Source organism: Centropristis striata, chromosome 19 (genome assembly GCF_030273125.1).
Source record: "Centropristis striata isolate RG_2023a ecotype Rhode Island chromosome 19, C.striata_1.0, whole genome shotgun sequence".
Classification (NCBI taxonomy): Eukaryota; Metazoa; Chordata; class Actinopteri; order Perciformes; family Serranidae; genus Centropristis; species Centropristis striata.
Window position 1 is genome coordinate 30,930,906 of NC_081535.1, and position 12,986 is coordinate 30,943,891.

A 12,986-nucleotide genomic window follows, 5' to 3' on the forward strand; every position below is an offset into this window, starting at 1 on the left:
TATATATATTTTTTTTTTACTGAACTTTTATTGAACTGTCAGCAGCTTCTATAGATTTTTGATACAGTCAACCAGATAAAATAAATAAATAAATAAATAAAAATACCATAAACCATTTTAAAAAATCCTTTCTTCCTCCTCCTTTTTAAAAAAAATTGTCATAGGTGTCAATAATTCTGTGTATAAATTGAAACAAACAAAATATTAAAGTCATAGAAACATTTTTACGTGACGTGTCTGTTTTCGCTGACGTGTTCCTACGTCATCAGCAGGCGCCTGCCGGTCTGCAGCTGTCTTCAGTTTTCAGCCGATAGTTAAAAACCGAGAAATTAAAACAATAACCGGAATATTTTACCGGTCAGAAATCCGGAGGCTCGGCGGGTCGGAGGGTCTGTTAGAGAGCAGCAGGATCAGAAACCTGCAGCTTTAAACGGACAGCTGAGTTTCTGCCGCCACACGTGGCTCCTTCATGTTTTTATTATTTTTATATTAAACATTAAAAACAAACAGCGTGAAGACTGAAGCGGTTTTAAGATGAGGAACGGCGTCCCGGACAGGTGAGTCAGAGAATCATAATGTTCGGTTAATAAATAGATTAAAAACAAACAAAACTAACATGTAATAATGTTTATTAGCTTCTTTTAGAGCTAATTTAGTTCATCTGTACGGAAATAACCTGGCTGCTTTATAGAGTCAGAATACCTGTCATCTGTTGAACTGTTTGGCTAATAATTATAATAATAAAAATAATAAAATACATTTTTAATTAAACTTTTGCTCATCATTGCAAAAAAAAACATATTTTCTTAATATTTTTTATTTGATGTGTTTTGTCATTGATCATAACTTATTACTTACTAATAAATATTCTGAGTATATTGGAGGAAAGAATACAAACATATTTGTTATATTTGATTTTATACAAGACTTTATAAAAGTGTATTTATAGATTATTTATGTTAAAGAATATAACAATATATAACACATATTTTCAAATAAACAATAACCATAAATCCTAATAATAATAATATAATGATAATAATAATAATAATAATAGTAATAATTACATTTATTATTAATTCAACTTCAGCTCCATTATATTATCATTGCAAAAAAAACTATGTTTTTTAAATTAAACTTTTATTGGCCTTTTTGCAGCTTCTATAGATTCTGATAGGTACATAAGTTAAATAAAAGCAAAAAAACATATTAAAAAATGTATTAAAATCAATATAACATAAAAGAAAATCATTATAATAAAAGAAAAATGTGCCATATGTCTGCTTATCTGGGGCCGGGTCGCGTTGGCAGCAGGTTAAGCAGGGCATTCCAGACTTCCCTCTCCCCAGCCACGACGTCCAGCTCCTCCTGGGGGACCCCGAGGCGTTCCCAGGCCAGGAGAGAGATACAATCCCTCCATCGTGTTCTGGGTCTTCCCCGGGGCCTCCTACCAGTTGGACGTGCCTGGAACACCTCTAACGGGAGGCATCCTTGCCAGATGCCCAAACCACCTCAGCTGGCTCCTTTCGACGCGAAGGAGCAGCAGCTCTACTCCGAGCTCCCTCCGGATGTCTGAGCTCCTCCCCCTATCTCTAAGGCTGAGCCCAGCCATCCTATTGAGGAAGCTCATTTCAGCCGTTTGTATCCGCGATCGTGTTCTTTCGGTCACTACCCAAAGCTCATGACCATAGGTGAGGGTTGGAACGTAGATGGAGCGGTAAATCGAGAGCTTTGCCTCCAGGCTCAGCTCCTTCTTCACCACGACGGTCCGGTACAACGCCCGCATCACTGCTGACGCTGCACCAAACCGCCTGTCCATCTCACGCTCCGTTCTACCCTCACTGCTGAACAAGACCCTGAGATACTTGAACTCCTTCGCTTGAGGCAGTACCTCTCCCCACCCAGAGGGGGCAGTCCACCGTTTTCCGACAGAGAACCATGGCCTCAGACTTGGAGGTGCTGACTCTGGTCCTAATCGATTCGCACTCTGCTGCAAACCGCCCCAATGAGTGCTGGAGGTCCCGGTCTAATGAAGCCAAAAGAACCACATCATCTGCAAAAAGCAGAGATGCAATTCTAAGGTCACCAAACCGGATCCCTTCCTCCCCCCGGCTGCGCCTCGAGATCCTGTCCATTAAGACCACGAACAGAATCAGAGACGAGGGGCAACCCTGGCGGAGGCCAACACCCACCGGGAACGTGTTTGACGTTGTGCCGAGTATTTGGACACGGCTCTCACTTTGGTTATATAGAGACCGGATAACTCGTAGCAACAAGCCCGGTACCCCATATTCCCGCAGTACCCCACAAGACTCCCCGAGGGACACGGTTGTAAGCCTTCTCCAAGTCCACAAAACACATTTAGACTGGATGAGCAAACTCCCATGACCCCTCCAGAAGTCTCACAAGGGTAAAGAGCTGGTCGATTGTTCTACGGCCAGGACGGAAGCGGCATTGTTCCTCCTGAATCTGAGGTTCAACAATCGGCCGGAGCCTCCTTTCCAGCACCCTGGAGTACACTTTCCCGGGGAGGCTGAGAAGTGTGATTCCACGGTAATTGGAACACACCCTCTGGTCCCCCTTTTTTAAAAATGGGAACCACCACCCCGGTCTGCCCCTCCACTGGCACTGTCCCAGACCTCCACGAGACATTGAAGAGGCGTGTCAACCATGACAGCCCAACAGTGTCCAGAGCCTTCAGCATCTCAGGGCGAATCTCATCCAACCCTGGCGCCTTGCCGCCGGGCAGCTTCTTAACTACCTCGGCGACTTCTGCCAGGGATACTGATGAGTCTTCCTGTGAGTCTTCAGACTCTGCCTCCTCCGCGGAGGACCTTTTGGCTGAATTAAAGAGTTCCTCAAAGTGTTCTTTCCACCGTCTGAGGACATCCCCGGGTCGGGTCGCACAGAAAAATGTGCGTTAAATTTTATTGTTTGTCATAAGTGTAAATTGATAACCTCAGACCACCACTTAACAAAAAAAGTGATTAAAACAGAATAAATCTGCAGTAACTGATGTTGTTGTTGTTGTTGTTGTTGTTTACAGGTGGCTGGATTATAAAGCTGTGGGGAAACGACTCGCCGGGACGCGTTTCATTGCCTTCAAAGTGCCTCTGAAGCAGGTCAGAGTCAGTGTAAAATCAGCGATAAAGACGCTTCAGTTCCAGCGTCTGAGAGCAGGGAAATGGCAGCGAAATATTTATGGAAGAATGATCCTATCTTTATTCAAGAGCGTAGATTTACAGTTTGAGAGCATGATTTTATTGCTTTTCAGTGAAACAGCTCCTTCTCGTGATCAGATTTATTCTCCTCATGCTCACTTTTTGTGCTTGCACTCAGATTTCTGCTGCTTTCTTTCAAAATGTGTGCTTGAACTCAAAGAATCACATGCTTGTGCTCACTTTTTTTCTTCTTGGACACAAACATTTCGCTCGCATTTAAATATGTTCTGTAAAGTTGCGTGTAGATCTGAGACGCAGACTTCAGATCTGAGAGCGCAGATAGGATTATTCTTCCATAAATATTTCCCTAAAAGAACGAGCGATACAATGTGTCTCTGCCCTCATGAGACTGTCTGATAATAAAATGTGTTTTATTGTGACAGTCTTTGAACAGGAAGCTGCCGAGCTCAGATGTGTTCGGGCCGTGGGAGCTGCTGGACGCTCTGAGCCGAGAGAACCAGGAGCTGGGACTGATCATAGACCTGACCTACACCACCAGATACTACAGGATACATGTAACACACACACACACACACACACACAGGCTGAATCTTTTTCTCCTCCAGTATAAAGATGTATTTAGATGTATAGTATGGTATAAAGATGTTGTGTGTCTGTGTCTGCAGGATCTCCCAGAGTCTCTGCTGTTTGTAAAGATCTTCACGGCGGGACACGAGGTTCCCAGTGACGTCACCATCCTGAGCTTCAAACGAGCCGTACGCAGGTTTCTACGGGACAATGCAGACAACGGTGAGACACAGCTGCAACATTTTTATTAACCCTCCTAACCTGAAAAGTATGTTTCCTTTAAAAGAACCGACAAAAATAAACCTCTTCAAATCAAATCAGACATTATTGTCAGAGTTTGAACTTTCCGACGGTCCTTGAAATGGTCATCAGTTCTGAAAGTTTCTGTTATAAAAAGTGACCAAAAGTTGTTTTAAAATGTTAATGTTTGTGTCAGAAACTCTTGATTCTCCATGTGTTAAAAACATTTTAACAGGATCAAATAAAAGAATCAAAATTCTGCTCCCCAGAGACATTGTGAAGACATGATTGATTCTGCTGAGACCAACGGTCATGTGACAAATATTCACTGAGAATCTGTTTACACAGAGCAGAGAGGAGAGGACAGGAGAGGCTGTTTACACAGAGCGGAGAGGCTGTTTACACAGAGCAGAGAGGAGAGGACAGGAGAGGCTGTTTACACAGAGCAGAGAGGAGAGGACAGGAGAGGCTGTTTACACAGAGCAGAGATGAGAGGACAAGAGAGTCTGGAAACATGACAATACTGAGAATATGTACAATATGTGGAGAAAACTGTTTTGGTCATTTTAAGTCTTTTTTTCTGGTATTTTGCGTCTTTTTATTTTTGGTATTGTGTCATTTTTGTGCCTTTTTTATTTTGTGCCCTTTTTGTGTCTTTTTTTAGTCTTTTTACTTACTTTATTACTTGGTATTTTTGTCTCTTTTTATGCCTTTTTTTGTCATTTCAAGTCATTTTTTGGACTTGTGTGTTGGTAACAACATTCATGACACTTCAAAATAATTGATTGAGTTGTTTCCACTTCTAGCCGTGTTTGTGCTGATTCCATAGAGCTGCAGGACTTGATAGCATTGTTTTTATTGTCCTTCCATCATTTTGTATTTTTCATCTTTAGTGAAGACAATAAGAAAACATGCATGCTGCAGGAGGAGAGCAGAGAAACCAAACCCTTAATACCAGAAAGAGAGAAATGTGTGACACTTCTTTTCTTTTGTGTTGCAGACAGGCTGATCGGCGTCCACTGCACCCACGGTCTGAACCGCACGGGCTACCTGATCTGCAGGTGTGTAACGGTGAGAATCTCTCCACATGCAGCAGCAGTGAACAGAGTTTAATAGCAGCTGTGTGTGACCTGCAGGTACCTGATCGATGTGGATGGGATGGATCCTAAAGAGGCCGTGGAGCGTGAGTGCTGATGAGACTCGCTCTTATTTTAATGTGTGTTTTTGGATTAAAAAGGGAAGCATCTGACATGTTGCTCTGCTCTCAGTGTTCAACTCGTCTCGCGGTCACGCGGTGGAGAGACAGAACTATCTGGACGACCTGCAGCGGGGACCCAAGAGGAGGTGAGCATGTTTCACAATGTTTAATGCTCACGTAACAGGTCTTATTTAAGATGGAGATACTCTAAAACGCTGACGCCCATCCAGAGTAAATGTCCACAAAACATGGAAAAAAGCTACTCCGTGTAGCTGCAGAATCAGCCTGAGAATCTTCATGATTTTAGGTTTTCTTCAGTGTCAAAATTATCCAGTGACAGTTATGTGTACATGTTATGATTATAAAGTGTTAAATTTGTCATTTATTGTAACTTAATGATTATTCTGAGTATATTGGAGAAAAGAATACAAAAATATTTGTTCTATTTAATTTTTTACAAGACTTTAAAAATATATTTATGAATTATTTATAAAAAGAATATAACAATATATACATTTTTTTCAAATAAGCATCATAAATCTTAATAATAATAATAATAATAATAATAATACATTTTTAATTCAACTTCTGCTCCATTATTTTTATTTTTCCAGATTTATCATTGCAAAAACTAAATATATTTTCTCTTAATTTATTGTTTTTATTATCTGTTTAAGAGTTATTGATGTGTTTTGAAGTGTTATGTTTGACATTGATCATATCTTATTACTATTACGTATTAATACGTATATCATAACTTATTACTATTACGTATTAATATGTATATTGTATTAATAAAGTATATTGAAGAAAAGAATACAAATATATTTGTTATATTTAATTGTTTACATATAAAATTATATATAACATATAACAATAATTATAAATGTATACATTTATATCTGTACATGCATGTGTTCACTGCAAACAGGAGCTGCTGACAGATAATTCTGCAGAGTTTTAATGACAAAAATTTGCAAATAGGCAACAGCCTGAAAAGTCACTGTTGGTAACTTTAAAGCTGCACTGCAACCAAGAAGACGCGTTCCTTATAGCTGCAGAACCTGCCTGAGAATCTTCATGTTTTTAAGTTTTCTTCAGTGTCAAAATGATCCAGTGACAGTTATCTGTACATGCATGTGTTCACTGCAAACAGGAGCTGCTGACAGATAATTCTGCAGAGTTTAATGCCAAAAATTTGCAAATAGGCAACAACCTTAAAAGTCACTGTTGGTTAGTTTAAAGCTGCACTGTAAGGATTTATTGTACTTCAATAAACCTGAAAGACTTCTGAGAGAAACATTGAATACATTTCAAGTCTTTAAACTATTATTTGTCATCGATAAATGTCCATAAATCAGCTCAGAAATTACCAAGACGAGACGTTCCTTATAGCTCCAGAACCTGCCTGAGAATCTTCATGTTTTTAAGTTTTCTTAAGTATGAAAGTAAACTGGTGATAATTATCTGTACGTGCATATGTTCACCACAAACAGGAGGTGCTGAAAGATAATTCTGCAGAGTTTTAATGGCAAAATTTTTGCAAAAAGGCAATAGCCTGAAAAGTCACTGTTGGTAATTTTAAAGCTGCACTGCAACCAAGAAGATGTGTTCCTTATACGTAGCTGCAGAACCAGCCTGAGAATCTTCATGTTTTTAGGTTTTCTTCAGTATCAAAGTAATCCAGTAATAATTATCTGTACATCCACGTTTCATCTGCAAACAAGAGCTGCTGACAGATAGTTCTGCATATTTTTAGTGGAGATTGTTTGACTTTAAATGTAAACAGATAGAGGCTGAAAACAAGAGGTTGCAGGTTGTTGTTACTTGTGTGTCTCAATGAATCAAACAGAATCAGAAGTTTCCACACTGCAACTCAAAAAAGCTTGAATTGCAAATAAAATCAATCTTGGATAAAAAAGTGTGTTAATTTAAATCAGAAAGATTTTTTTGCAAATCCAAGTTTTGTGTTGCAATGCTTTGGTCAATTTAAACAGATTTTGACATTTAAACAGAAGTCATTGCATGGACCCTACAGTGCAAAGGAAACTTGCATTTTATCATTTTTTGACACCATGTTTTGCACATGCAATAAACCCGTCACAAGGTGGAATAAGTTTTGTTTGGGTTTAATAGAAAACTTTTCCAACAAAATTAGTGGATTTGCAAACAAAAAGTTCTTGATTATCATTTATTTTACCTGCAATTAAACATTTTCTTGTTGGAAGTATTGATTGTTTTGCTCTCAAATCAATATTTCTTGCAGTGCAGAAAGTTTTGGTCTCAAACCTGATTGTGTTTGATTACATTATAAAGACTCAAAACTAAAAACATATCCATACATCATTATTTTCTGCTGTACTTTAATTTAACGATAACAGTTCTTGTAGTTTTGTCTTGTCTTGTAATTTGTTTGTTTTCAGTTCAGTTTTAAGAGTGCATTAGTAGTTTTATTTTTGTTTTGAATTGAGTAGTTTTAATTCGGTTTTTCAAGTATTATGAAGAAAACCTTGACTTAAAGCAGCTAAAAAAGGTTGAATGAAAGAGGATTCAAACCAGAATTTAGAGATTTACTGCAGCTGACTTCTATGTAACATTGCTGCCACCTTCTGGAACAAATTATTTTGGCATCAAGAAGTCAAACAGAAAGGACAAAGTGTTATAAAATCCAAAGAAAACAAGCTGATTTCAGCTGCAATTCTATTCCACTTGAGTTTGTTTTGTTTTCCTTTTTTTATTTCAGTTCACAAAACAATATTTCACTGCAAGTTTAGGGTTTTATATAGTTTTTGTTTATATAATAATAACCCTGGAATATTGTGTCCTGACCTGTCCCCTGTGATGTTTTTTGGACAGTAATGAGGGGATGGAGGAGGCTGAGCAGGAGAACGAGCCAATCAGAGGCCTCGCTTCACATCGGCCCAGTTACACGCCGTCTGACCCCGAGAGCCGAGAGGAGAGACGGCCACACCACAGCGACTCGCCGTACCACAGGTAGGGAAAGCTGTGACTCCATACTGCAATATATAAAATCTATAAGTACTGCAGCTCTATGGAAAGAGTGAATACAGTTTTAATCATCAAACTCAAATCAAACTTTATTTATATAGCGCTTTTCATACATAAAAATGCAACACAAAGTGCTTTACAAAAAAAAGAAAGAATAAAAACAAACAATAAAAATTACAAATGTTAATGACACAAATGTTAATGACACAAATTAATGACGCAAATCACGAAAAATAAAGTTTAAAATAATAAATTACATCAAACATCATGATATTAATAATAAATACATCAATGAATTAATAAATGTATTTAATTTATTTCTCAATTTTTTTTGTCATTTTGGTAATTTCATTTGGTGAGGGCTAGTAGTTCGGGTCAGTGCAATATAGTTTAACAAAAAACTATTCTAATATATTTATTTAATGTAAGTGCAATATTTAAATCTGTTTCTCTGATGCTGCTGATGTGCTCCCTGGTGATGATGATGATGATGATGATGATGATGATACAGTGGCAAGAAAAATGGGAACCCTTTGAAATTACCAAGTTTTCTGCATTAATTTGTCATAAAATGTGATCTTATTTGCATCTAAGTCCCAAGTATAGACACACACAATGTGCTAAACGTAATACCACACACACAAACAATTAATTAATATGTCTTTATTGAACACATCCGTTAAACATTCAGAGTGACGTTTTATTACAAATCATTTAATAAATTTAATAAATCAAATAAAAAATGTCATTTAGCAGACGCTTTTGTCCAAAGCGACTTACAATAAGTGCATTCAACCTGATGGTACTAGACATAGACCACAGGAATCAAGTAAGTACATAACTTTAAGAGCTAACTGTCATTGCTAAGGAGTGCTATATGTTAAAGAAGAAAAGAAGAGAAAAGAAGAAGAAGAAGAAGAGCAATTTTTTTTTTTAAATATATATATGTGTTAGGTGACCATGGCTTAACCGAGGTATTGTTGGAAGAGATAGGTCTTCAGCCTGCGGCGGAAGATGTACAGGCTGTCTGAGGTCCTGATGTCGGTGGGGAGCTCGTTCCACCATTTGGGAGCCAAGATAGAGAAAAGTCTGGAGGAGGTTTTGAGGCGAGTTGACCCACGGAGGGTGGGAGTCGCCAGCTGTTTGGCTGATGCAGAGCGGAGAGGAAGGGCAGGGGTGTAGAGTTTGACAAGGTCCTGGATGTAAGTAGGATCTGAACCGTTAGTAGCAGAGTACGCCAGAGCTAGAGTCTTGAAGCGTATCCGCACAGCCACAGGTAGCCAGTGGAGGGATCGGAGGAGGGGTGTTGTGTGTGATAATTTGGGAAGATTGAAGACCAATCGAGCAGCTGCATTCTGGATGAGTTGCAGAGGTCGAATGGCTTTGGCAGGCAGACCTGCCATGAGGGAGTTGTAGTAGTCCAGGAGTGAGATGACCAGCGCCTGGACCAGGACCTGAGCTGCCTTCTGAGTGAGAAAAGGCAGATTCTCCTGATGTTATGCAGCAAGAATCTGCAAGATCTGGTGGTGGCGGTGATGTTTGTGGAGAGGGACAGTTGGTTGTCAAGAGTCACGCCAAGGTTCTTGGCGGTTTCTGTGGAGACAACCACTGTGTTCTGGACAGAGATGTGGAGGTCAGTGGTGGGGGAGCCCTTCCCTGGGAGGTAGAGTAGCTCAGTCTTGCCCAGGTTGAGTTTGAGGTGGTGCGAGGACATCCACTGGGAGATGTCGGCCAGACTTGCAGAGATACGTGCTGCTGCATGTGTTTCAGACTGGGGAAATGAGAAGATTAGCTGGGTGTCGTCGGCATAGCTATGATAGGAGAAGCCATGCGAGTGGATGAGGCAGCCAAGGGAGTTGGTGTAAATTGAGAAGAGGAGCGGACCAAGGACCGAGCCTTGAGGGACCCCGGTGGTGAGTGGACAGGGTTCTGAAACAAAACCCCTCCAAGTTACACGGAAGGTGCGGTCCTTGAGGTAGGATTTGAGTTGAAGTTTTTAGTTTTAGTATGCTGTATATATTTTATTGTCATGTGAAAGTGATTGTGTTGTGATTGTGTGTACTGCATTGTTTTTAGTAGTTGCACATATGACTTTCGTTGTACTGCTGGTATAATGGCATTAAAGATTCTATTCTATTCAAATTAAAATTAAACATGCTTTCTCCTTCATCAGATCTTATCCTCAGCGGGGAACAAACCACCGCTCGCATCACCACCATCCACGGGACAGCCTGCCTCCCACTCCACCGTTACTCTCTACATCCGTGGGAGCACCACCGCACCCGTATCGATGGATCGCACCTCATCTAGACAGTCAGCGGAGGAGATCCCCCCGATCAGAGGACAGCAGGTCCAGATATGCTCCATCGGAGCTCGAGAGGAGGTCCAGGTATCCTGCACCAGAAGAGGGCAGGTCCAGGTATCCTGCACCCCCAGAAGAGGGCAGGTCCAGGTATCCTGCGCCAGAAGATGGAAGGTTCAGGTATTCTGCACCAGAAAACGGCAGGTCCAGGTATTCTGCACCAGACGATGGAAGGTCCAGGTATTCTGCACCAGAAGAGGGCAGGCCCAGGTATCCTGCACCAGAAGACGGCAGGACCAGGTATCCTGCACCGGAAAACGGCAGGTCCAGGTATCCTGCACCAGAAGACGGCAGGTCCAGGTATTCTGCACCAGACGATGGAAGGTCCAGGTATCCTGCACCAGAAGACGGCAGGTCCAGGTATCCTGCACAAGACGATGGAAGGTCCAGGTATCCTCCACCAGAAGAGGGCAGGCCCAGGTATCCTGCACCAGAAGACGGCAGGTCTAGGTACCCTGCACCAGAAGAGGGCAGGCCCAGGTATCCTGCACCAGAAGAGGGCAGGCCCAGGTATCGAGAGCCGGAGAGGAGGTCATTCCCCCGGCTGCATGAGGACAGAAGGAGAGGTACTCCTCCTCCCGCTCCGATCCCTCGTTACACTCCTCAATGGGCCAACTAGTCCAACGGCTACGACAGACGTAAGGAGGAGTGGGCGGCTCCTTCCACACAGAACCTCGGCCACAGAGTCGGCTCATACGGCAACTACTAGAGCTACACAGGACGCTGCTGCTTGTTAGCGGTGTGGTGTTTGACTTACAGCTTCATCAGACTGCTGAGCTGCACACTTCTATTGACAGGAAATTATAAATGAAATTCTCCTGCTCTGATTAGTCAATGTTAAAGACAGAGTTTACTGGAATTACACAAAGTTTTCCCACTTAAAGGCCGACTACATTTGTATGTTCGTCTGGGTTTTTTAAATTGCAACGGCCACCCAGTGACATATTTTACTACAACAGCAGTCCCTGTTATCTGAGCAAAGTTTGAAAAGTAGCACAAACCAACTAACTGAATGAGGTGGCGGTAACGTAAGAGGTAAAATTGCAGTTTTTGCCAATTGAGTCTGGTTTGTTTGAAGAGATGATAGATAACAGCTTCAGTTCCCATCAGAAAGATCTTTCTGACAGCAGGTGAAGAGGAGAAAATATTATAAATATAACACACAGTTAGGCTGATAGTGATTTTTTAAAAAAAGATGTTTATCTGCAGCCCTGCCCACAGCAGTAATATCACTCTCCTCACAGCCTCCAGACTCCTTTGATAAAAATAGTAATTTTAGCTCACGGAAAAGAGGAAATGTTTTCTTTTCAAAAATCACCAAAGTGACATCATTAATCATAACCACAAACCGTAAAAACAGAAAAATTCATCAGCTCTTTATATTTCTGATGCTTCCTGAAAGAAACGTGTGTGACAAACGCTTCCATCAGGAAAAATAACCAAATCTGAGTTTAATATAACGATATTTCATCAAAATGTCTGGTGGTAGGACAGAATCTTTGGGGTTCTGAGAGGTAAAATACAAAATAACATTTTGACACGAAAAATACACAATGTTTGCATTTAAATACACAAAGAACACGACTGGGAAGATACAGAATGATGCAAGAACTTCTTAAAAAAATTGACTGGCCCTTTAAAATTTAGGTTCACATGTTTTAAAGTACATTGAAGGAGTTTTTGATCCTCACTATTGGATTATTTTAACGTATCTGTGTCTGATCAGATTTTTTTTTTTTTACTGAACTCCACAGATCAGCATGTGAGAGCAAAGATCACAGTTTGTGAATGTAAGAAATGATTTGATTGTACCAGAGATGGACTCACAGGTTTGCAGAATTGAAAAGCTCTGATGGAAACGGATCCTGTCCCGACTGAGTTCAGCTGAAGTCAGATAAATCTGCCAACGTTACAGTATTTAATTCTCTCTTACCGACAACGTTTACATGCACAAAATATTCCACTTTTTGCCTTTTATTGTGAAAAAACCTACAAAGCTGTTTACGTGGCTGGCGAAAAGGAATATTCCACTAATATTCCAGCTGTTTTATAATAAAAGAACACACAAAGAAGTTTATTTCTAAACTTGTTTGTCCATCCATAAACATAAACCAGAAAAAGTAGCATTCATGTTATTAAACCAATAATAACTCCTTGAATAAACCTAAATTACATTAAGTTTCATGTAATTAACGTCATTATTGTTTGTGCATTCTGTTTATATATATATCACCCAGCAAATATAAAGCTTAGTCATTTTATTTTGATAGAATTTTTTTAATTGGAACAAAAAACACTTTTTAAATTCAAAGATTTTTTGCAGTAATTACCAAAACTATATTATTAGTTATTGTGTTCCATTCATAATCAGACCAATTCAGAATGTCCAAGCAGAATATGATGTTAACATGACCTGAATCAAGTTTAA

General features: G+C 40.1%; 1 protein-coding gene across 1 annotated transcript; it reads left to right on the forward strand.

Moving 5' to 3' along the window:
* The first annotated feature begins 222 nt into the window (after positions 1 to 222).
* dusp11 (dual specificity phosphatase 11 (RNA/RNP complex 1-interacting)) lies at positions 223 to 12,567 on the forward strand. The gene is given in 9 exon segments (XM_059357843.1): positions 223 to 557; positions 3,047 to 3,122; positions 3,605 to 3,736; positions 3,848 to 3,971; positions 4,990 to 5,050; positions 5,126 to 5,172; positions 5,258 to 5,333; positions 8,044 to 8,181; positions 10,370 to 12,567. Coding segments are annotated over 9 exon segments (1,575 nt in total). The 5' UTR covers positions 223 to 534; the 3' UTR covers positions 11,268 to 12,567.
* Positions 12,568 to 12,986: the final 419 nt, after the last annotated feature.